A 24,360-nucleotide genomic window follows, 5' to 3' on the forward strand; every position below is an offset into this window, starting at 1 on the left:
TAGTTTCAAAATTCTTTCTCCTACTGGTATGTTACCAGGTTTTCTTGCAAAACTCCCAAGTCAAAGGTTGTGCTTCCATGTTTTGCTAGCTACCCCTATAAAGGAGAACAAACTTACTGAATAAATAAGGCAGATTGATTTAAGACTGCTTAGTGTTTAAAGAGAAGCTGAGGTGATTATATGCGTCTTAGCAGTGAGGACTGTATTCATAATAGACTTGTTTTCAGAGTGGAGAGACCCGTGTGATTTTTCCGCCCTGCTTCCCTTCAGACCAGAGTGGAAGGAGCCGTGTTGGTAAGTTGATGCTGTGTGTTGCTGTCGGGAGAGTGGAGATTAGACAGGACAAAATCAGGTTAGACAAGAATATTGGTGAAAAGGATTTCAGGAGGAGGAGAAAATAATATGATGAAAAGCACTTGGCGCTTGGCAGTAGAAATCTTTATCCTTTCCATAGATTTTACTCTTCTTTTTGAAAGTTCTATCTCAAAGGGAATGCTTTGGCACACTAGAAGGAAATAATTTCTCAAAGAGGAATCCTATAAAGTAAAGCAAGTCAGTATATCTCTGCTTCTTACAAATTGGCTCCCCCATTTTCAGCATTCCTGGTCACAATTTTTCTTTCAGAGTTGAATTCCAGTCCTACACCAACTCCTCCCTTAAAGGAATAAACCCAAAACCTCTCTAGACTTTGCAGTCGACTCTTTTCTTTCTAAACGTTTCTACAGTGTTTCACTTCTTCAGGCTTTTCTTTACTGTAGTTCAGTGCCTCTTCTAATAGTGAAAAGAGAGGCGATTATTTTCGGTGCTCCAGGCTGATGACCTATTGTGCCAGACACACTTCGCATAACAATAGGACCGGTTTTTCCCTAAAGAGCTAATGCCAAAGCACACATGAATAGGCTGACGCTGGAAGAGTGTGTTTTTATAAGAGTAAATCCTGGAGCCTGACAACAAAATTGTAAACAGCCATAATCCCTGATGGGATAATTAATGTCAGCAACCGATCAGCTGACCGATACCAGAGATACTCGGGCACAGTGTGGGAGAAAAGGCATGTGCTGTCTGCTTAGCACACAAGAGGAGGACAGAGCTGATAGTTCAGATAAACAAAATGTCTGAGCTTGGAAGGCAGTTCTTCCTGTACTTTACACTAGTTCCTAACCCTTGTAACCCCTCAGATACTACCAGGAGTAATTTGTTTGACTGGATGCTCTGGTTTCTGTGATGATCATGCTGTACTAAAATATGGAAAAATGCTGTGTACTTTTGAGCGTGCAGAGTGAGGGAGCTATTTAAGTGCTATTAAGCCACCAGGAAAAGGTGGTATTGAGTAAGGATGTGATCAAGAATGTTCCTCAATCTGGCAGCTCCAGCACTACAACTGTTGATGTTACTCAGATGGCAGACCTTAGGATGGCCATAGCTTCTACTTAACCAAGATGCAGAAATGCCCTACAACAAAACTATTCCAGTCACTCTTAGTTTGCCATTGAATTAAAACAAATGTTCTGTAAAATCTAATGTATAATTTTCAAATATAGCACAGATGAAATTTCACTAATAGTCGGGTTGGAAGCAAACTGATTTTCTTAAGCAGTAGGGCATTGAGAGACTGGAAAGGGTAGCTTGTGTCCTGTTCAGCTATTACTTTATAGTTGTTTGGAATATATTTATTCAGCCTGCACAATTTTTGTCTTGATAAAGATAGAAATTAACACATGCCTTGTCTTTGCAGATGCATAAATTCAAACTCCTGCTAGTTGTTGATAGTAAAGTACTCCTATTTTTTTTTTTTTTGAAAGCTGTAAATATTTGAACACCAGATCACCCAAAAGTATTTTTTGCTCCATTGATAAAAACCTTCCAAAGTTTGGACCCCTGTGACAAAAGATCAAAAAAATCAAGAGTCACTTTCAGTTCTTGTGTGATAAATAGTAAGTTATACTCCAAATAATACATAGAAACAAGCATTTTTCCTTGTTGTCTTATGTGTATTTTAAAATGTAGTCTAGGTGTTGCCAGCAGTTTGACAATCCTTTGATGCTGTTTTTCATTCTGCTAGTGAAGTTCACCTGGCCAAAGGAAAATGTAATCAGACCATCACCATTAGCAGTAAGTGGCTGACACCTAACCCTATCAGGAATGTGATACCAGACTTTTTCAACTGAGGGTTGTGTTCAAAGGAGACTTTAATTATCCCAATAAACATACATATCAACAAGCAAGCATTTTGTCCTACAGAGTCTGTATATTTATCTCTAATGGAAATGTGACCCCCCTTAGATCCCATCGAACTCAGGTTCTGAAGCAGTAAGAGATTTTATTTGGATTATTTTTGTTCTGTTTAGATTATTTGAAGCATTTTACTCGAAGAAATGGCAAAACATTTACACTTTCAGGGCACAAGTGATTGTGCAGAATTTTTGCTCTAACAAATAAGTGTCCTTTGTTACTGTCAAAACCCCCAGCATTTTACCCTTTGTTCAAATCCCTCAGCAGCCTTCAGGTTGACTGGCTGCCGCATTTTACTTATTTTTCTGGGGAGTTTTAGACTCTTCATAATGTCACTGCTTGATTCTGTAGTATTCAGCTGAAAGGCTTCTGAGCAGGTATCTTAGCAAGGGAAGGCCAAGAGGCAGACTTCCTAACATCTGGTGGGTCTGCTGGCATAACAGAAACTACCACACAGCTGCAGAGAGCTCCTGAAGAAACAACAATGTTCCAGTGCTACATCTCCAGTGGGCTTTGCGCTTTGGTGTAGAGCTATTGCAGATTTGAATACAGGTTGTAATGACTGAAAAAACTGGAAAGTACAAGAATGGTTTGTGGGACAGACAGGATTAGCTGCTTTTTGTTTTTAAACATATATTCAAGACAATAAAGGACAGATATTTGTATGTAGGTTCCTGAGGATAACGTTAGTGGTAAGAAGGTGGCTGAGCTTCTTGAAACTCTTAGTAGGCTTTTATCTTTTTATCTGCAACTCTAAAAGCTGCTTCCAAAATGTCTCAAATGATATGCCTAACAGATTATTAAAATGAATAGTAGTAAATTGGAAAAAGGGCTAAGTACCTCTTGTATGGCTTTCCATGTTCCTGAAGGAGAAAAAGAAAGGAGGTTAGTGATACTGGTAAATTAGTAGTGACAACTTAGTTTCTGTGCATTAGGCATTTTGCGTTTTTTAAATGCATGTACAACATCCTGACTTCTGTTCTATTTTGATAATTTAAACTTCACTTCAGCACTGGAATGGGGCATTTTAATTGTACCTGTTTTCAGCCATGGCAATCATTCTGTCTCTTCAACTTTTAGGATGTTTTGGAGGAAATTTCTAATCTGAATACAACTCTTAGGAACAGACATTTTTGCTATTTTCTTTGTAATTGGAGATTTCAAGAGACAGACATACAGGCAAAAAGGGAGCCACTAAAAACTGTTAACAGTGTGTGCTCTCGTAGCCACAGAGAAATACTGAATTCTACGAGGCTGCTTTGCAAAACCTGTGCTTTTTGTAATGTACTTTGTACATTATAACTTCTTTTCTGAGTATCTTCAGATCTTCCCTTAAATTCCCAGATTTTGGGTCCAGAAGCTGCTCTTTACTTTGGGAGTCATCCTATTTGCTGTCAAATTCCTCATTCTGTTGTCTACCTTATTCTTTTGCTCTTATTCTTTACTTCCTGAGTGAAAACGTCCCTGAGAAATGCTCTATCTGCGTGCAGACTAGAGGCTAAAAACAGTACAAGGACTGGCAGCATCAACTACAGGCATGTCTTTGGACACAAGGCCACCTTTGATGGAGAACCCATTCAACTCTGGACCTTGCAGTGAAGAAAGAGGTTGCTGGCTAACAGCAGCTGTTAGCAGCACAACCCCAGATAAAATGATCTTTAAATTGCTTACCTTTAAGCTTGTCAGTGGCCCAGAGACATCACCTCCCAGTTGGCACACTACCACTGAGACCTGCTAGCACTGCACAGGCCAAGTCTCACATGAACACTGGCATGCCACTGCTGCCACCGGTGACACGCACGCTGGCCCCTCGGTACCTGCTGGAACCCAGGAGAAAAGCTGGGAATAGCACAGATGCATCCCTGCTCTCGTTTCTCCAGCAACAGCCTGGCCACAGGGGGCTGTTTGTTTTTTGTATAAGCAACTTGATCTTCCTTTTCTGCTTTTTCACTCCATTTGTCCTTCTCATAGTAAGATGAATTCATCATAGTTTCAGGACTATGCTGACTGATGTAGAATGAGTTTAATCTATTTTTTTGGCAGAATTCTTCCAATTTGATCAAAGTGGTTTGGGGGAAACTACAGAGGATCTTGTAAGGGCAGGAAATCCTGACAAGACGGCAGTGTACCCACTTCTGTGGCAGTCTCTGACAGCTAGACAAGTTGGCCATTGTTCCATTTCTTTTCCATTCATAATTATTTGGGTTCCCCTGCTACCCACGAAGGAGGGAACAACGGTTTCCCTTGAGCTTAAAAACTCCTAGTTAAAAACAGCAGTTTGTCAGTGACTGTGTGCTGCTCCAGATAAGTGTTTCTGACAGCAAAATCTTCAGTGCACCAGACTGATATACTTATTTTTTTAATTTAAAAGCAAGTATTAAAACCAGAAGCCAATTTTACAAATATATCCTGAAAACCCTTAAACCACTTGAATTTGTAGGAATATCAGTCAGGCACTGCCTGGATGTCAGGTTATGTACTGTTACATCTATTTGGAGGATCAGGGCTTTAGTTTGCAAGATCTACAGAGACTCAAAAGTGCTTCAGAGAATTTGGCATGAATTTGGCTCGTAAAGTATGGTGCAGTGGAAGCCTCCAGAACTCTTCCATGCTCACCTCTCTTCCTCCTGTGATGATGTCCATTGCTAACGTGCTCTCCAACTACGGGAACTGGCTACGTGGTGCTTTTTAGTTAGGCTGTGGATATGCCTCCTCGTGCTTTTCTAATGGTTGTCATGGTGGACAGGATAGCAGAGTTGCCACACTCAGCCTGGGTGAAAATCATCTTCTCAAACTGCAGCAAAAGAACCTCATTTTCATAGGTTATGTTGGCTACTTTTGGTTTTCTGAAACTAGTTTTCAGGAGGTTTCCATAATCTCAACAATTGTGTTCTTGTAGCTTGCCACTGCTTGTCCTGAAAACAAAAGCCACCTTAAGCTTTCAGGGCATTGAAGCTGTGAGAAATATGTAGGGATGTCATATTTAAGTGGAAATGTTTGTATGTAGGCCTTACAAAAGAAATGGGTAGTGACCCATGCATCTCGAGGGAATGGAGCTCCAAGCAAAACCATTTCACTGTGCAGGCACAGGGGGTGTGTGTGAGTACAGAGTTATATTAGCCAAAATAATTTAAAATGTGCTTATGTTCACGCAATGCTGGTGGCAGGGGCAGCTCTCTGCAGAGAAACAGGTATTTTCAGTCAGAAGAGGTTATAAAAGGAGGAATTGCTAGCAGAAGTGGAGTATGGGACACTAGCATCCCCGTGATGTTTCTTATGTCCCAAAAGCACGTGGACTTGGAGAGTGGCAGTTGTGTGAACAGCACGAGTGTGAAAAGGGGAGAAAAATGTATCCTCGTATCTTCGGTTTGGGCCTCAACATAAAATCTGCCTAAAAATAAATTACCTATTGGAGATACAGGTGTTCTGTTGACCACAGCCCACCCTTCGGCAGCGGGAACCTCCTCGCCCCGGCTGTGGGAGCTGCAGCTGTGTCCAAAGGAGCTGCTGAGGCTTCTGGCCATGGACATCGGGGACCAGCGGCCCAGCCACAGGAGATCGGCCAACAACGGAAACATGGTTAAGTACAAACTTATGTTGACTGGGCCCTGGGTGTTCTGGTTTGTTATCTCTGAAGCTTTCAGACTCACACGCAGACCATGTGGTGTCCCACTAGCATCAGAGGAGGCGTTCTTCCTGCAGGCAGGAGCCGTGGGCTGTGGGGAGGAGGCTGACAGACTGCGGGCAGGTCCCTGCATCCCTGGGACCCCCAGAGAGCCTGGGCAAGCGGAGAGGAAAACAACAGGGACACACACCTGGCTGCCTGGGGGCTGTCTGAGGCTCCCGTGGCTGCAAAAAAATGATTTTTCAGTTTTTTGTCACAGAAGGGGTACATTTTAAGGTGATTCGGTACAGGAGAGAGAATTGGTGGGTTTATTTGTTGGGTTAAATTTCATTAAGCCAAGAGGCAAAGTTGTGGCATCTGTAGAGGGACAGCCTGATAAACGCACCCACTGTGTATCACGTCTGCTGTGCTGAGACTTCGGGTTTGTTTGAAAGTGTCTTGCAGCAGTTATTAAGAGCACGGGGTGCTGTGTGTGAGGCTCCTGTGTTTCTGACTGCATTTCAGATCATGTGAATAAAGTTATTTGGAATGTGTTTTTTTTCTTCAGCTAAAAAAGGCTGTCTTTAACTGGCCTGAAAGACGTTATTGTTCTCAGGCACACGAAAGGAAGAGTTGTGCACGCTCTTCCAGAAACCGAACAGGACCAAAACTTGCTGTGAGGCAGCAGCCGCACCCTGAGGGCGGCGCGTGGCCGGGTCGGGCGGCTCCGGGCAGCACCCGTTCAACGCCCGCTCCTCGGGCGGTACCGGCCCGGCCCGCCCGTGCCCCGGGCGCCGCCGCCGCCGCTGGGTGCGGCCGCCCCCCCGGGCTAAGATGGCGCCGCGCCCGCGCCTCACCGGGCGCCCACGTACGTGCAGCAGCCCCGGCGCTGGTTTCGGGTGGCGAACACCGCCCCGCCCCCTCCGCTCGCGCCGTTCGCGCCAAAGCGCCTCGTGACGCGGCCGTGTGTAGGTCCGCCCCCGCCCTCCATGTTTTCAAACTGAGTGGGTGGGCGTGATTGGCTGGCGTGCGCGCCACGTGATTAACGGTCGCGGGAAAGCCGCGGAGTCCGAACAGCGCGAGGCGAGCCGTGCCCGGGGGCAGCGCCGTGCGGAGCCGCCACCGCGCCGAGGGGCGCAGCGCAGGGAGCCCGAGGAGAGCCGGGGCGCAGCAGCAGCAGCGACAGCGGCCGGGTTCGGCCGTGAGCGGGGCTCGCAGCGAGGCGCCATGAGCTTTCTCAGCTTGCAGCGGGCGGCGCCGCCGCGGCGGGTCTCGGCCCGGCGGGCGGCTGCCCCGATCCGGCAGAAACTGCTGTTCCTGAGCGGCAACAGCGACTGCGAGGAGGAGGAGGAGGACGAGGAGGAGGAAGGCGGCAGCAGCGGCAACAGCACCGGGGAGGACTCGGCTTTCCAGGAGGCAGACTCGCCGCTCTCGGCGGCTCGCACCCCGGCGCGGGGCGACCCGCCCCTGCTGGAGGAGGAGGAGGAAGAGATGGAGCCGGCGGCGGCGGCGCTGCCTGACGAGGGGGACTCGTGGGAGGAGGAGGGGTTCGGCTCCTCTCCCGTGAAGTCGCCGGGAGCCTATTTCATGGCCGGCTCGCCCTCATCGCCGCCCCCCCACAAGGGCCGCCGCTACTGCGGGCGCTCCCCGCCGCACCCGGCGGCCGGCGGTTATCGGATGAGGAGCGAGGAGCCCAGCTCGCCGCTGCCCGAGTACCCCGGCACGCCTCCTCACAAGACGTTCCGCAAGCTGCGCCTCTTCGACACGCCGCACACCCCCAAGGTGAGGCCCCGCCGGCACCGGGGGATTCCCCGACCGGCCTGCCCGGGGTGAGGGCTCGGGGGCCGGCCGGCCCGCCCCCCCCCCGCCCCGCGGGCCGTGCCCGGCGGTTGATGCGGGGGTTAGGGGGCGGTGGGGTCGCCGCGCGAGCCGCTCGCACCACCCGCCGGCCCGTAACGGCAATTTAGCGGCTGCCCCGGGACCTGCCCACAGCCCGTCCGTTACGGTTATGTAACCGCGGGGGGCGACGCGCTGCCCGGCCGGCCGCTCGGCCTCGCGCGGCGGTGGGCCCGGTAGGGGGGGCCGGGGAGGGGCGGGGGCCGCGGGCCCCGCCCCGCCGCGTGGCTCCCTCAGCCCGCTGCGCTCCGGGTACCGCGCTGCCCGCACCGGCCACGGCCTGGGCCAGCGGGGAAGGGACAGCAGCACCGCGCCCACCCGTCGTGCGCTTTGTCCCGTAGGGTGACTGGGGGCGTGGCACGATCCCCCCTTGTCTATATAAAATATTTATAAATGCAGTTTCATGCGTAATTCATGTATAAATATCCTATCATTACCCTGATTTTGCTATTTTTTGTGGAAAAGTTACTTTTAAAGTGATTGAAACAGAACATTAAACTCTTAAAACTAAATATTTTAGTGTCGTGGGGGCATTTGTACCTTTATAACCGGAAAGTTAAAGCCTGAATTGGGGTCTTGAGTTCTACTCTTGTACTGTAAGCCAGTGCAGGGTGTGCGTTAGCTCTTTTGCACCAAATGTAAAAGGCTATTTGAGTAGCCGATGCTGTTAAACTAACATATTTGAAAGCTGAAAGGGATGGGTAACTCTTAACTGTCAATAACAGACTTTTGGAAGGCGTTTCAACTTTTGAACTCGATACTCATGTAAAACACCATATGGCGAATTTAAATCTAGTGATAATGGGCTTCCTTTCTTCATTACTTTTTGTATAGCCCTTTAAAAGTAATCCAGGGATAATCCTTGGGGATAATCTCTCAGGGGTCTATAGACTATAGATTGAAAACAACTGATTTAAGGTGCGAGGAAGGCAACCTTGTTAATTGGTTTTCTACAGCTCCCATCTCAGATGACGATTCGCTGGTAGAAATCAGTGGTACGTGTTTGGAAATAGTAAAATTGTTGATGGTATTTTATTAAATCGGGAGCAGATACTTAAGCGATGCAAGAGCCTTGTGGATTGTGACACTGAAAACTAGGTCTTAACGCTACCGTTCAGTGGGATTCTTAAATTAGGTGCCCAAATTGTGCTTGTCTTGGAGAGGAATCTGGAAGAATCATTTGGTTAAGGTGGCCTGTGGAAGTAGTGAAATGTGTGTTGAGACATACAGTGACCTGAAAGTCTTCATCTAGCCCAGATTTGGGGAGTGCATTTGAGATTCCCAAGTATTGAGGCTTCTTCCAGATGGTGGTTTGGGGCTTTAGTTATGTCAATTCGGTATTTTGTAAGGTGTTGCTAGATAAGGCAATGCTTCGGCTCGTGATGTGAGAAATCAGTGGTTGGCATCCTCACCAGCATGTAGGAGGCTCAGGTGCAAACTTCCCTGCCTACCTGGGAGAGGTTTCATCTTGTGCCTGGAAAAAAGGTCTGTTTTGAGCTGACAGCGCAACAGTGCTGTCAATTCTAGAGTAACTTTCTGTAGGTTCATGAAGAGGCATCTGTGCATCAGTATTAAATCTTTTATTTGCTGCTTTTTTTTTTTTTTTTTTTTGATTGCCAGCTAATTTGTAGTTACCAAAGGTAATTTAAATGACTCGTCTAAATTCCATATCTTGGATGTGAAAATCACAGTGATAGAGCACAGGATGGTCCATGAGTTTTATCTGTGTTCATTTCATGGACAAAGAATTGTCCAAGAAGTTTAGGTGATTACATGATTAAGGACAGAAAAACACTTCTTTCATGTCTTTTAAAAATTATTGTAACATTCAGTGTTTCCTTTAATTGCTTTTGTGTGGAGCGTAAAGCCTAATAGTTTACTTGGAATTACTTTTGATGGAGATGCAGGTATTTAAATAACTCATGCTAACTTTAATTAGACAATATTGTAATTATGCCTTTCAAACATGACCTGCTGTTTATGTTTAAAGCAATATGGAGGCTATAAATGTCTTTGTTTTCTTTTGTTTTTTTTTAATACAGAGTTTGCTTTCTAAAGCACAAGGAATAGGCTCCAGCTCAGTAAAACTTCGAGGAGGCTCTCTATTTATGAATGTTGGGAGATCAGAGAAGCAAGAAGAAGATATTAGACGAACACCACATGTGAACATCAATCCCTTCACTCCTGATTCCATGTTCCTTCATAACTCTGAAGGAAAATGTCGTAGGAGGAAGAGAACACACTGGAATGAGTGAGTACCTTGTATCTTCTTTTGTTAAGCATATCTTTAGAACTACTTTTAGCTGTAAAAGTTTTGTTACAAGTTGCTCCTATGAAACTACTTTTCTTTGAAAAATCTGTTAGTCATGCATAATACAGCTCTCAAAGTATCTGCTTTGAGATGCAAGATATTATGAAATAACTGTTTAGCATTAGATCTTTCAATTACACAGAGAGGATAGACTAGGCTGTGTTCTTGCAGTCTTTACCTGACTGAATGAGCTATGTAAATAATCTTTACTTGAGGAGCGAAAATCACATTAAATGCTACTATGAAACATGAATATATAAATTACAAATGTATTAGCATGGTACCTTTATTCTATGAGTTTGCATTTACAAATAAACAGAATTCATTTAGTTAAACATAGGTACAATGGGAGAGTTAGATTTCAGAAAAATCAACAGCTGCTAGACTTCAGTTTTAAGTTTATCTAAGCCATATTACTTCTGCAAAAGTAACCAGTGTGAATTTCAGCTCTTGTGGGGAGGACATGGAAGCAAGTGATGGAGAGCCTGAAGACGAAACAATCAGACCTGCTAAGGTAATTAATCTGTAGAATTTGTTATTGAGTCTGGCAGTTTGTGTATCTGCAGATGTAAGTATTTTCCTTTCTAATCTTTGCAGAGGATAACAATAACAGAAAGTAATATGAAGTCACGATATGCAACTGAATTTCATGAGCTGGAGAAGATTGGATCTGGTGAATTTGGTTCTGTGTTTAAATGTGTGAAGAGACTTGATGGCTGTATCTATGCAATAAAGCGATCCAAGAAGCCCTTAGCTGGCTCAGTGGATGAGTAAGTATTTCCTACTATTAAAAGTTAAATCACCTCCTCGTGCTTATTTCTCCTGTGTCTCTTTGTATTGGTTTCTAGAGAAGGCATTTAAGAGAAAACTATAAATATACATGAACTAAATGTAAAACATACAATTTTGAAGTCACTTTACTTTTTCTTTCCCCTGAATACTGTGCGGTACTGCAGAGGAAAGGCTACTGGCCCTTTCTCATAGCAGACGTCCCAATGTTTTGTGTGGAAACAGATTTTTCTCATCTGAAAAGTTAGAATAATGCTTACTTGCATTAATGGCAGGAGGGACTGTATGAGTAAACTGCAGTGATGATCCTTTGAGATATGAAATGAAAGCAATATTTTCAAGTAGGTCCTCATTCTTGTCCACTCGAGTGACATGCAGATTAGTTAAGTCAGTTTTGGAGTGTTTTTTTGGCATTTGTGAATGAGTCTGTCATTCATGGCTTTTTCCCCTGCTGTTGTAATACTTATAATATAAAACCCCACAAGTTTAAATTGCTTGGAATTACATACCAGACTTATACACGAAAAGTTAGGAATGTTGAGTTCAGTCATACTTCTCGCTTATGATCATAATTAGTTTTTCCCTAAAACTTCAGTGATGCTTCTCCAAGCTTGCTGGTACTGCTGGTTGGAAAGTATGTAATGGAAATGGCAACTCCCTCAAGAATTATCTGCAACAAAACCTGTTTTTTGATGTTCCATATAATTAGTCTTAAATACAATCTAAATTATATTAACTGTTAGGATATAAATGCAAATCTACCTTACAGTGCCACAGAACTGAATATGGAGATGTTAATTACAAACCTGAGCTGGCAGAGGTGTATGATAGTAAGTGTTCCTATGAAGCTGAAATTGAACTAATTTCACTTTATAATACTGTGTGCTATTATTTTTTGTGACTAACAGGCAAAATGCTTTAAGAGAAGTCTATGCACACGCAGTCCTGGGACAGCATTCACACGTAGTAAGATACTACTCTGCATGGGCAGAAGATGATCATATGCTTATACAAAATGAATATTGCAATGGTAAGTAAAGTTTTATCACTTGTTCTGAACTTACTTTCAAAAAATCTGATTTTTGAAGATCTACAGGTATCTCTACAAATTCCTGCCACTAGCTAGGGATTGTTTGTCCTACGCATTGCTCATACCATCATTGTCTCAAATGTGTCTGTTGGAGAAGGCATATCAGATATATGAATGAAAAACTATAAAAATTTACAGAAAAAGTCTTAAGTGTTCAAGTATATTGGAAGTACAGCGAGACATTTGTGAGCAACAAAAATGTTATTTCTTCTGTACAGTAGTACAAGCTGGAATAGAGAAAATTGCCAGAGAGTGCCCTTTAAAAAGCGAAGTGGACCTGATCTCTGAAGCTTTTTGCTATTGTTGATAGCCTGCCAGAGATTTGGGAGAGAGGTCTTTCCCTTGTGTTGGTATCCTCTAATTTGCATGGCAACTACAGCAAAAAAAAAAAAATTTGGTATATTACATGGCTGTAAAGAGGGGATACAGTACTAGATTTTACACTTCTATGTATCATTAACAAGTTCTTTATATATTCACTGTTAATTTTGGAAGCCAGTTGTACTTTTGGAAGAAAATTGTTATTACTTTGTCAACTGTTTGGTATAAAATAATGAGTTGTTTTCTTTAATGTTGTTTTAGGTGGCAGTTTAGCAGATGCCATAAGTGAAAATTACAGGAATATGCGTTATTTTACTGAGCCAGAACTGAAGGACCTGCTGCTTCAGGTGGCTCGAGGCTTGAAGTATATTCATTCAATGTCACTGGTACACATGGATATCAAACCTAGTAAGTTTGTAAACTGCTTTACTCTGTATTAACAACTTCCTCAGTTACTTTAATCTCTTGTAGAAAAATGACAGTTAGCCACACCTTTCTAACTGTAAATTCTTCACCGAAGTTCTAAATAGCAGTATAAAGATGTCAGTTATAAAATTGGCTAGCAAACTTAAAACTGTTGTTGAGTTTATCTTGGGTTCCTTTTGTGTAATTGGCTCTACTTGCATAACACTTGGCTCCCTTCCCAGCAGAGGGGCCAGAGTGAGTGTCATAGTTTGTTTCTTGCTCTACCAGCTTGGTATGTATACAACTAAAATTTCTGTGTGGCTAAAGCACACTGTAGTGAATCTAGATGAAGTAGAAATTGGACAGAGATATATATATATGTTTTGGTGGTTTTTTTTAACAATTCTTTTTTCTTTCAGGTAATATCTTTATATCTAGGACATCAGTCCCAAGTGCAACTTCAGAAGAAGGTGATGATGATGACTGGTCATCTGATAGAGTCATATTTAAAATAGGTGAGAAGCAGCACAGTTATGTTCCAGAGCATTGCATTGTCTATTTGTCTTCTGAAAAATAACTTTCGTTTCTTTTTTTCAGGTGACCTTGGTCATGTAACTCGAGTTTCTAGCCCACAAGTGGAGGAAGGTGATAGCCGCTTTCTTGCAAACGAAGTCCTGCAAGAGGTAACCGTTGTGTTCATGGAAAAGAGTGATGTTGGGTCTGCACGCTGCTTTCTTTGCAGTAATGAGTTGCTGTCTGCCACCTCTTTGCTGGAGGAAGAACTTCCTTAATAGTATTCCCTTGAAACGCTCGAAGTTCTTTAAAGGGGGATGTATTGTTGTAGATATGCTCAGTGATGAATAATTTAGCTGTCTGTTAGATTTCTTCTTACACTGGGTGGCACATGTAATAAACTTAATTTTCTTTATTTTTCAAGAACTACACACATTTGCCAAAAGCGGATATTTTTGCTCTTGCTCTGACTGTTGTCTGTGCTGCTGGGGCTGAACCACTTCCAAGCAATGGGGACCAATGGCATGAAATTCGACAAGGAAAACTACCTAGAATACCACAAGTGCTTTCCCAAGAATTAGTAGACTTACTAAAAGTAAGAACTCTTGTACTAGTGGCTCACTGATTAGTGTGATTTACTGTATTATTGGCATTAAATAGAACGCCTTATTTTCTTTTCTTCCAAGGTTATGATTAATCCTGATCCAGAGAAAAGGCCTTCAGCTGTGGCACTAGTCAAGCATTCAGTGCTTCTCTCTGCAGCAAAAAAGAGTGCAGAGCAGCTCCGGATAGAACTGAATGCTGAAAAGTTCAAAAACTCACTCCTGCAGAAGTAAGTAGTTCCTTGGGGTCCTTAAATAGAACTTAATTTCTAATGGGTCTTCGTATAAGAGCAGAGTGATGATAAAACAGGACTGTCCTTGTTTCTGCATCAGGTCCGCAAATCTGTATGCATGTCCATACCTGAGAGGTCAAAGTGGGTTACATAACTTCAAAAGGAGCTTTTTCCACAGAAGGAACTTCTTGAATGCCCTAAGGGAGTCTCAACTACACTATTAGTATTCAAGGCATGCAAAACATTAGAGTTTTTGAAAAACGTTTCAAGCATAATGCATACTTTTGTGACTTACAGAGTATAACTTATATCTATACTATTTGAGTCTATATTTTCCCAGGTCATCTTTACATTGAAACATGTTGGAAAACATGACTTAAATGAGCTGGTTAGAACTTAAATGAAAGAGCATATCAGGAATGTTTTTGGTCTAATTTGACTTGTACACAGCAGTATTATTAGGTTACCAGAGAATCATTTGTATTGGGAGGTCATCTTGTCCTACTCCTTGCTCAAACACTCTGCTCTGAATTAAAGCTTTGAAGAAGATAATCCCTTTAGGAAAGTCTGATTTCTGCTTAAGTTTCAGAGAAAGAGTTAGTAAGTTAAGAAGTAATAACCTGAATCTTTCACTGTCGTTAACTTTGCACATATGTGTAATGGTCAGGCTTTTAAGAGGGAATATAGGACACTGGTTACTTTCTGACTGGCTTGTGTTGAATGAAGATGTTAACTTCATGTTTGGATTCTCTCCCTTGCTATCTGTTTATCTTGCTATGCTACAGTCTGCATGTAGCCAGACTTGCTTGCCATTTTAGATGGTTATCTTTATAATCTTCCTATGAATTACACTGACTGCAGAAGGAGTAATTTGACAGTTTGTGCAGGTTATTCAAGGACAGGTTTGTTGAGGTAACTTGCTTATTTTGTACAAAGACAACATATTTTTGTATCATGTCAAAGAATAAGTTGGCAAAGCTAATGCTTTGTGTAGGCTACTTCTGGCTTGCCAACAAGTAGGGTACATGCTTATAAAATAACTGTAAATCTAAGAATGTTTAAAAAGGAACACTTGGCCACAGTAACTTTTAACGTTGTGTAGGATAGTGTTCTGTACAATAGATCAGGTAGGTATTTTTGGTTTATGTTTTATTTTGTGTTTTTCAACACTCCTGCACTCGACCTATTTAAGATACACACCATACTTGTGTATGCAAGGTATCATTAGTGAAAGGAATTCTTGTTAGGAAACTCAGCTTTTCTACTGTGTCATCTTCTACAGAGGAAGGAAGAATTCAAGATTAGAGTTCTAGAGAAGAATGGAAGTATATCGTAAAACTTAATTGCCTGGTAATGGTGTGGTGGGTGGCTGTGGATTTGTGACTGACATTCAGTCTTTAGGGAAGGTGACTGAAAATTGATTGCATTCTCCTGCGGTGAACTGACAACACTGATAACGTGGGAAGGATTAGTTAGAACATGGGTGTTAATGAATAATACTTCGGCTTCTAAGAATGGTAGTAGCTTATGATACTAAAACATGCAACTTAGAACTAAGTACACCTACACCAATATGCAGCAAGCTTATAAAATTTGATCTTGGGCTCCAGATGTGAAGTGAGATTACAAGTATTAGCTCTTACAGAAGAGAAAATTATTTGAGGGATAGTTTGGGATAGGACAAGGAAAAGAGTATGAGGGGGAATCCTGACACTTAGCCATTGTCAACATTTAAGGCAAGGACCAAAGGGGTGTGTGGGGAAACCCTTGATAAAGATAACTGTGCTCTTTAGTCAGACTATCTCAGAGTTTTATCCTGTCCTCAGACCGAGTATTGATAATTCCCTGAAACTGAATAGTTGACGGAATGTTGCACGGGGACGGTGGCCTGTGCTACCTTCAGTGACTCAGCCTTGCGGTTTTGGGATGAAGTTTTTCTGTTAGGCAATAAAGATTTAGGTGGTGATAAGCTTTTGATGTGGGTATGCAAAAGGAAAAGGGTGCTTCCTGAGTCGTCCGTTGCCAATTACATTCATCTAAGCTCTGTCTGAATCTCCCACAGAAGTTCAGTTGTGGCTGAATGCTTCTTTTGGATAAACCTCAGTAATTAGCTTTTCAGTGATTTATCATATAGCATGTATAAGGTAACTGATGTGTTGAGCTGCTTAGAAAAGGCAGGATGTCAAAATCTGAGTTGTGTGAATTTGTCATTTCCTTCCCTTGTTCAAAAGAACAAACATCCCACTCTTTCCTCTGGGTTGTAAACAGATGGATGCAAATGATAATCGTCTTAGTGTAACCTGAACTGATGGAAAGACATGAGTTCTGAACTGCTGTGATACATGTGGAGTCCTTACTGATACTGTTGTTTAAGTGTGACTCTCTATGCCTTGCAGAGAGCTGAAGAAGGCGCAGATGGCAAAGGCTGCAGCTGAGGAGCGAGCATTGTTCACTGACAGAATGACAACTAGATCTACGACACAAAACAGACCATCGCGACTCATCGGAAAGAAAATGAACCGCTCAGTTAGTCTTACTATATACTAGCTATGAAGTCTAAAAGAACTACTGAGAGGATGGCTATAGCATCTCTGCCGGACTGAAGCCTAAGGAGTTGAAGGAAGCATTCAATTCCTGGTTTCTTGTCCCATCTTTAATTAGTGTCTCTAGTTTTACAAGAGTTGCTTCTGGTTTTTACTTGTATAATATGGCTGATTAGCTATATTAACCTGTTGAGTTAATGGACTCAGTTACTATCTTGTCTATAGAGGATCCTGGATGTTAATCCCTAAGACTTTCAGTTACACTGTTAGATGTTACATTTTCCCAGGGTTAACCACTATAGTGGTGTGCTGCTTTGTAGTGTTACAGCGTTGTAATAACAAGTAATATCCCTTAATGATATTTAAGAGGGAGGGAAGGGGCCTTGCTTTGGTAGTTAACTGATTTTTTTTTTTTGGAGTAGAGGGGAATTAATTTTGAAAGATGGGCTTTTAAGGCCACCTACACTCAATGTACCTGATGTCAGGTAGACTTCTATTGTGAATTTTATTTGTATATTCAACTGGGAGCACTTTGTAGGCATTGCATAAACCACAGCTTAGAAACCTGTGGAGTTAAGTGCCATGTGGAACTGCTGCTATTTTTAGTTTGTTGTCCTCGCTGTAAACTGTAGCATTAAAACAATCATTATTGTGTTAATAGGCTTCTTGTTAAAACAATTACGTGAAACAAATCTAAGCTGCATTTTAGTGAAGGCAGCATCTTTCTCTTGAAGCTAGTGCATTGTGAAATAATGCACCAATTTAATATTTGGATTCTGTACTAGTGTAGTGCAATTGTTAATGTCTTGGCTATTGATGTTTTGTAATTCTTTCTAATAAGGTTCTCTAAATGTTGATATTCTCTTCAGTTGCCCATTCTTGAGGCTATTGTATATTTTTTTTATGTTGGAATACTTGTAAATAATTGTTTAGTTTAAGTGTTCAGGTTGTTCTCCATTGTTTATGTACATAAGTTTGATCGTGCTTATAGTATACTATACTGAAACTGCAGTTTGAGATGCCAACAGTCAAAGCTTGACTATTCAGTTTTAAGTTCCAAAATGAACAGAATATGGCTGTCAGAACCTGTACTGATGTTGGACCTAGGCTGACAGATGTTGCTAAAAACCAGAACTGTTCTAATTACTGGCTTGTCTTCATTAATTTTAGTTGAAACAATGTTTCCCATTTGTGCTCTATTTGTTCTTAATAGTGTTGAATTTTAATATTAAAGTTAAAAGTTTTGTTTAATATTGTCTAACGCTTATTTAACTGTAGCCGTGGAAATAAAACACTGAGTCAGGAATATACTAAGGCAAGTCCTGATTAGATCTGCATCCTCTTCCTGCATAGTGGTTGTGGTTCCCTCTCATGAGAGTGGGACTGAGGTAACATACTCGATGGTGATTATTTTAGGAGAGAAACACCACAGTGTGTGCATTAGTATTTATAGCAGTCTGTCCCTACAGCTTCAGAAATGGTACTGCATGATGGAAAGATGAAGCCCCTGGAAAACTCAAAGTGGAACCCGTAACTGAAGATGGAGGACTAGGTGAAACTATGTGAAGAAAGATCTGGGTCTGAGGTAAGGAGGGGAAAACTCATGAATTGCTGAAAATGGGAAGACAACTGCTGATTTGGAGGTTTGGAAGAACAGTGGGAGGAATTTGGATAGTCCAAGGAACACGGTAACAGAATGTTCTGTGGCATGGATGCAGAATATTTGTGCATTTGCATTCTACCTCACATAAAGAAGAGAGACACAGTAAAATTAATAAATGCTTAATAGATTAGTCTATTGGAGAAGCTTTTACATTGCTATATTAAAGAGTTGCAGGTGACTTGGAGAAGATGCATGTAAATTGAATGGACTAACATAAATTCTAATTTTGCAGTTAGCAAATGAAAAGTGCTGAGAATTTTTATTTGTAAGAGGTGTCAGTGCTCGTCATAAATGGCAGTGAAATTCAGAGGCTTGGTTTAAGTAACTATTATCTGAATATGCAGTTCTTATCAGTAAAAACAGATAGCCTGGAATACCTTTAAATTTTTACTTCGTATGATAGTCCTGTCTTGTTTGTGAGAGAACTTAGAACATCTTCCATGGATTTGTTGCAGTATTTTAATGTTCATCTACACTTAAAGGAGACCTCTCTTAAAGCATATTTCCAAACAGTCATAGATGTCGATTGGTGGTGGATCAACAAACTTAATAAACCTTTCTTTCTGTGTAGTGTAAATAAACTTGATCTACCTATGATTATTTAAGAGGCTTGTTAGATCGATATAGGTATTGCTATACAAATGAGCTGTACACAGTAGCTACGCAACCTCATAGAGGTGCCCTCTTTGCTGGGTGAAAATCTGGCTGGATGGCCAGGCCCAAAGAGTTGAGGTGCATGGAGCCAAATCCAGTTGGCAGCCAATCACGAGTGCTGTTCCCCAGGGCGCAGTATTGGGGCCAGTTCTGTTTAATCTCTTTATCAATGATCTGGATGAGGAGATTGAGTAACCAGTAAATTTGCAGACAGCACCCAGTGGGGTGGAAGTGTTGATCTGCTGGAGGGCAGGAAGGGTCCACAGAGCGATCTGGACCAGCTGGATTGTTGGGCTGGGGCCAATTGTATGAGGGTCAACAAGGCCAAGTGCCGGATTCTGCCCTTGGGTCACAACACCACCAGGCAGCGCTACAGGCTGGAAAGCTGCCTGGTAGAAAAGGATCAGGGTGTTGATTGACAACTGACAGAATATGAGCCAGCAGTGTGCCCAGGTGGCCAAAAAGGCCAACAGCATCCTGGCTTGTATCAGGAATAGTGTGGCCACCAGGACCAGGGCAGCAATCGTCCCCCTGTACTCAGCACTGATGAGGCTGCACCTTGAATCCTGTGTTCAGATTTGGGCCCCTCACTGCAGGAAAGACCTTGAGGTGCTGGCGAGAGTTCAGAGAAGGGAACGAAACTGGTGAAGGGTGTGGAGCACAAGTGTGATGAGGAGCGGCTGAGGGAACTGGGGCTGTTTAGCCTGGAGAAAAGGAGGCTGAGGGGAGATCTTATCGCTGTCTGCAATTACCTGAGGAGGTTGTAGCATGGAGGGTGTTGGTCTCGTCTCCCAAGTAACAAGTGATAGGACGAGAAGAAACGGGCTTAGGTTGTGCCAGGGGAGGTTTAAATTGAATATTAGGAAAAAAATTTTTAACGGAAAGGGTTGTCAGGTATTGGAGCAGGCTGCTCAGGGAAGTGGTTGAGTCACGAACCCTGGAGGTGCTAAAAGATGTGTAGATGTGTTGCTTAGGGACATGGTTTGATGGTGGGCTTGGCAGTGTTAGGTTAATGGCTGGACTCCGTGATCTTAAGGGTCTTTTCCAACATAACTGGTTCTATGATTCTATTAGTGTTGCTGGTCACTGGTTTCGTATCTGCCGTGGAAGGGATGCCCATCCTAAACCATGCAACTGAAGTGGCTTTGGATGCTTTAACTCTCCTGTGTGCCAAGGAGAATGTTTAAAAAGGAGCCTCAGGGTTTTTATGTAGTTTATGGGAGCAGTAAGTATGATGAAATTTTATCTCAAAGTTTCATAAGCTTTCCTGAGGCCAGTGGTGAGGCTGAGAATCCTGGCCCAACAGTGGCTGATAAGAAGAGGCAGAGAATTTGGAAGTGTGTGTTAATGCTTCCCATGAATACTCCTAGAATCCAGTGATTCCGTGATTCAGATGCTTACTGAGTGAGAAGTGGTATCTCTTTTTACTGACATTTAAGGGTGTTTCTTTTTTAATAGAAACAATCTTACAGTAATTTTGGTAGCTTACTAATTTATTGCAAAAACATTTGGCCTTGAAGGCAACCAGATGGACGAGGGTTATGTCTGTAAAGAGAAGTTAGCACCTTCCAGCTGGAAACTATAGCATAACCATAAATCGTTCTACTTTCATAGATAGCATATCACACTCCCAGTAATTTTTGCCATGAATTCACACAGGGTTAACCAGCAAGAATTACTAAAATAAACTTAGTTATCTTTTCTTTTTCTTTTTTTTTCTCTCCCTCCCCAGTTCCAAGTGTTACAGAATCAGAATGGTTTGAGTTGAAGAGACCTTTAAAAGTCACCTAGTCCAACCCACCTGCCATGAGCAGGGACATCTTGCACTAGATCAGGTTGCTCAGAGCCCCATCCAACCTGACCTTGTCCTATCAGCTCACTGATTTCCTGCTTTCTCCCTACCTCCCAGATACGAGCTGTTGATTACCACAGACCTAATAACACGTTTTGTTTTAATTGGGATGAATCTGAACTAGTTTAGACGTAGAACCTGAAAAACTTACTGACAATTTGTTTTTTTCATAAAGTTGTGGAGAAGGTTTACCTCTACCTAGAAATGGAGGTAGGCACGGTTTGTGTATTTGAAAATAGGGCTTCTGTTTCATACATTGCATTACTTCAGATGATAACATTTATAAGTTTCATGAATAAAAGCATACTTAGTCACCTTATTCTTCTTGTTGAACTGGGGAAAAAAATAAGTGCCAGGCATTGTTTGACCCTCTGCCAAAGCTGACTGGCTTGACCTTGTCTTTAACGTGTCTTGTGGTCTCCAGCAACACCTGCTGGACAAAGTAGTCAACTGTACACTACATTTTTGTCTTCAAAGTGTTCCTGTGCTAGTATGACACTCGACCCTGAATGTTAGAAATCATTATCTTGTTCTGCAGTAGTGACCGAACATTCTTGCCAGCAGTAGCTCAGGTGGGTGTTGACTTCAATTTTTTTCATCAATACCCACTCCCTTAGTTCTGTAGGCTTGGAAGAGGCATCCTCATGATTTCACCATATATGTGATTTGGTATATAACATGCATGCACACTTCATAAATCTGTGTGTGTGTACTACCTGTGACTATCACTGTTATCGCTGTGCTTGAGGACTGGGGTCTGAAGCAACAGCCAGCAATAGGCAAAAGCAGGGCTGTTCCCTGCATGAACCTTCCCTTCCTTCAGCAAACTGTGGAAGCTGTCTGAGACCCAGCTGTGAGGCTGTTGACCTGATGAAGGCTCTGGTCTCGGGAAACAGCGACTGGGCAGGGAAGCGCACAGGAAATTAAGGTCTTGCTTCTGTTTGAACAGTTGGAGTTGGGTGAAGGTGCTGCCTTTCCAAAGTGTAATGGGACTGGGGTAGGGGAAGGGAAGGTGCTCCAAGGAGAGAATGTTGCTGTGCCTAATTAAACAGATGTGCTGGTTCTGGCTGGGGTAATTTTCTTCACAGTAGCTCCTATGAGGCTGTGTTTTGAATTTGGGTTGAGAAGTGTTGATAACACAGGGATGTTTTGGTTATCAATGAGCAGAGTTTACACAGAGTCAAGGTCTTTTCTGCTTCTCACATCTCCCCACCAGCGAGTGGGCTGGGGGTGCTCAAGAATTTGGGAAGGGACAGAGCCAGGACAACTGATCCCAGAAGACCTAAGGGATATTATAATATATACCATACGATGTCATGCTCAGCATATAAAGCTGGGGGAAGAAAAAGGAAGGGGAGATGTTCAGAGTGATGGTGTTTGTCTTCCCAAGTCACCATTACACATGATGGAGCCTGGTTTTCCTGGGGATGGCTGGACACCTGCCTGACGATGGGAACAGGTGAATTAATCCCTTGCTTTGCTTTGCTTTGCTTGAGTGTGCAGCTTCTGCTTTACCTATTAAACTGGCTTTATCTCAACCCATGAGTTTTCTCACTTTTACCCTCTGATTCTCTGCCCCATCCCACCAGCAGGGAGTGAGCGAGCAGCTGTGTGGGACTTAGTTGCTGGCTGGGATTAAACCATGAGAACAGGAAGAAATTAATTACTCTTTAACATGTTGCTCAGAGGTCTGAGACAGTACAGGCTTAAAAGTTATCTGGGATTCTGGACAGTCCTTGAAAATGTGAAGAACTGGTTTCAAAGATCTTCCTTTTGCCAGTCATTTGACTCCCTTCTAATAGTCAGCATCAATATTTAGCATGACATCTGAATAATCATGCTGGTCTAAACTGATTTCTCTGTTTGACCCTAAGATGAAAGTGGAATGACTGGCCTAATTCTCATTAATGATCTATGTATCCCTAGGGTTACTGCCTGCCAGATAGGTGGGCTGATGGACATAAAAACCGCAGCTATTACTGAGCTCCCATTTATGTACAGGAAAAGATTCTGCATATTCAGTCTGCATCCCAATGGAAACAATCTTGTTCATCTATTGATCTACAGACAACAGAATGCACCACTAAAGAAAGTATTTTAGGCAAGGTATTCTCAAGGATAGAGATGGGGCTGGACAGGAGAAATACCTCCTATTCCCAGCCTTTAGTTGTCTCACTGGCCTTGGGTGATCTTCCTACCTCTGCAGCTGTTTCCTCTGTTCACTCTCAGCTGCTTAGGTGTTAAGATGTTTATGTGTTCCACGCCTTAGCGAATGGGATTTCAATCTCTTTTTGGTCTTGTAGACACAGAGTCAATATTGTCAGTCTTCTACATTACCCTACTTACATGGCTTTTTCCATTGACTATTTCTCTCTCCATGGTATGAAATGGTTGCTGCAGTTCACACTGGGGATTTAATTTCCTCTTCCTTTCTGCAAGTAAGATATCTGTGGTATTCTGTTCTACTGTGAGTTCTGCAACTTGGTGAGAAATACCTTATCAGCCATAAGTGTAGAGTAAGATGTGTGTTACCAGGGAGGAACTGAAAGGTAAGTTAATGCTCTGTTTTACCTATTCCTTATGTTTCCTTGTCAAATTTCAATAGAAATGCATGTTTTGGGCATATTTGTAGAAATAACAGAAAACTATAATAAAGCAGGGGTGCTTTGCTGGAATTGCTATAAGATTGCTTTGGAAGACTTAGGAGTGAATGGAAAATTGACTTTTTTTTTTAGGAAAGTCTGAGCTGCTGTTCTGCTTCAGCATTTAATGCTGCTTCCTATTTAACCTAAAATAATTCTCATGCTCAATTTCTACATAGTTTCAGTGAGAATGTCTGAGGCATGTGTATGAGGCCAGAGATAAAACTTTTAAAAGTATTTAAAAATAACAGAAAAAAAAATTCTCAAGTGGCTTGGACTGGATAACAGTATAATGTCAAACAGACTTACTGGGTTTTTGATGCTGTCCCCAGTGCTTCCTTGAGATGTTCTATGGTGGGACTAGTCTGTTCAGGAACTTTAACACATTGGTCACAAACACTGGCATTTGCTTTAGTTTTATCCTCTACTGAAACATCACTATGAAATGGCAGATACTGGAAACACAGTTTGCTACAAAGTTGGCTTAATGGTCTTAAATTTCTGTTTGCTTCCCTGTAGTTTTCCTGCAGAAAATGGAAATGAGTGGTCTAGCCAATGTTCAGGAAGATTTCCTCTGGGCTAACAATGAACAGAAAACGGTGAGTCCCTGATGTGTCTGAATTCTCTCCTTGATGGCGGTTTAACTGACTTAGTGGCATAAAACAAAATTAGTAACAGTTCAAATGCGTAATCTTTCCCCTGGCTAGGACCTCCCTGACAAATAGTTGTTATTTGGCTAACAGGGAATAATTAAGCTTCTGCAGGGAGGAGGAAGAGAAAAGTGATTAACCTCTTAAGGCTGAGCCTCAGCAGGGTCTAAAGGTTCTTCCTGAAAGTGTGAGTCACTGCCAGACTGTGAGCCAGTTTTCCCTCCTTGATCTCCTCACCACCCTTCAGTCATGTTTTTAGCTGTGGTGAGCAGACAAGATTAGAATAAGTGCAGATTTAAAATAAAGTTGCTGAGATCTCAGGCAACTTTCAAGAAAAGCAGAAGTCTATAAAGTTGCATC

At 42.5% G+C, this 24,360-nt stretch overlaps 1 protein-coding gene across 5 annotated transcripts; it reads left to right on the forward strand.

Moving 5' to 3' along the window:
* The first annotated feature begins 16 nt into the window (after positions 1–16).
* Positions 17–17,790, forward strand: WEE1 (WEE1 G2 checkpoint kinase). 5 transcript variants are annotated; one of them, XM_065066216.1, is made up of 12 exons: positions 17–294; positions 5,648–5,811; positions 9,775–9,983; positions 10,491–10,557; positions 10,641–10,813; positions 11,741–11,862; positions 12,505–12,651; positions 13,068–13,163; positions 13,246–13,331; positions 13,586–13,756; positions 13,848–13,993; positions 16,393–17,790. In XM_065066216.1, exons 2-12 carry the CDS (start codon positions 5,755–5,757, stop codon positions 16,541–16,543), a joined length of 1,425 nt encoding a protein of 474 aa, XP_064922288.1. In that variant the 5' UTR covers positions 17–294; positions 5,648–5,754; the 3' UTR covers positions 16,544–17,790. The 5 variants fall into 5 exon arrangements, with proteins under 5 accessions (XP_064922288.1, XP_064922289.1, XP_064922290.1 ...); XM_065066217.1 differs by having other exon boundaries at positions 5,654–5,811; XM_065066218.1 differs by having other exon boundaries at positions 5,672–5,811.
* Positions 17,791–24,360: the final 6,570 nt, after the last annotated feature.

Source organism: Columba livia, chromosome 5, assembly GCF_036013475.1.
Source record: "Columba livia isolate bColLiv1 breed racing homer chromosome 5, bColLiv1.pat.W.v2, whole genome shotgun sequence".
Lineage (NCBI taxonomy): Eukaryota > Metazoa > Chordata > Aves > Columbiformes > Columbidae > Columba > Columba livia.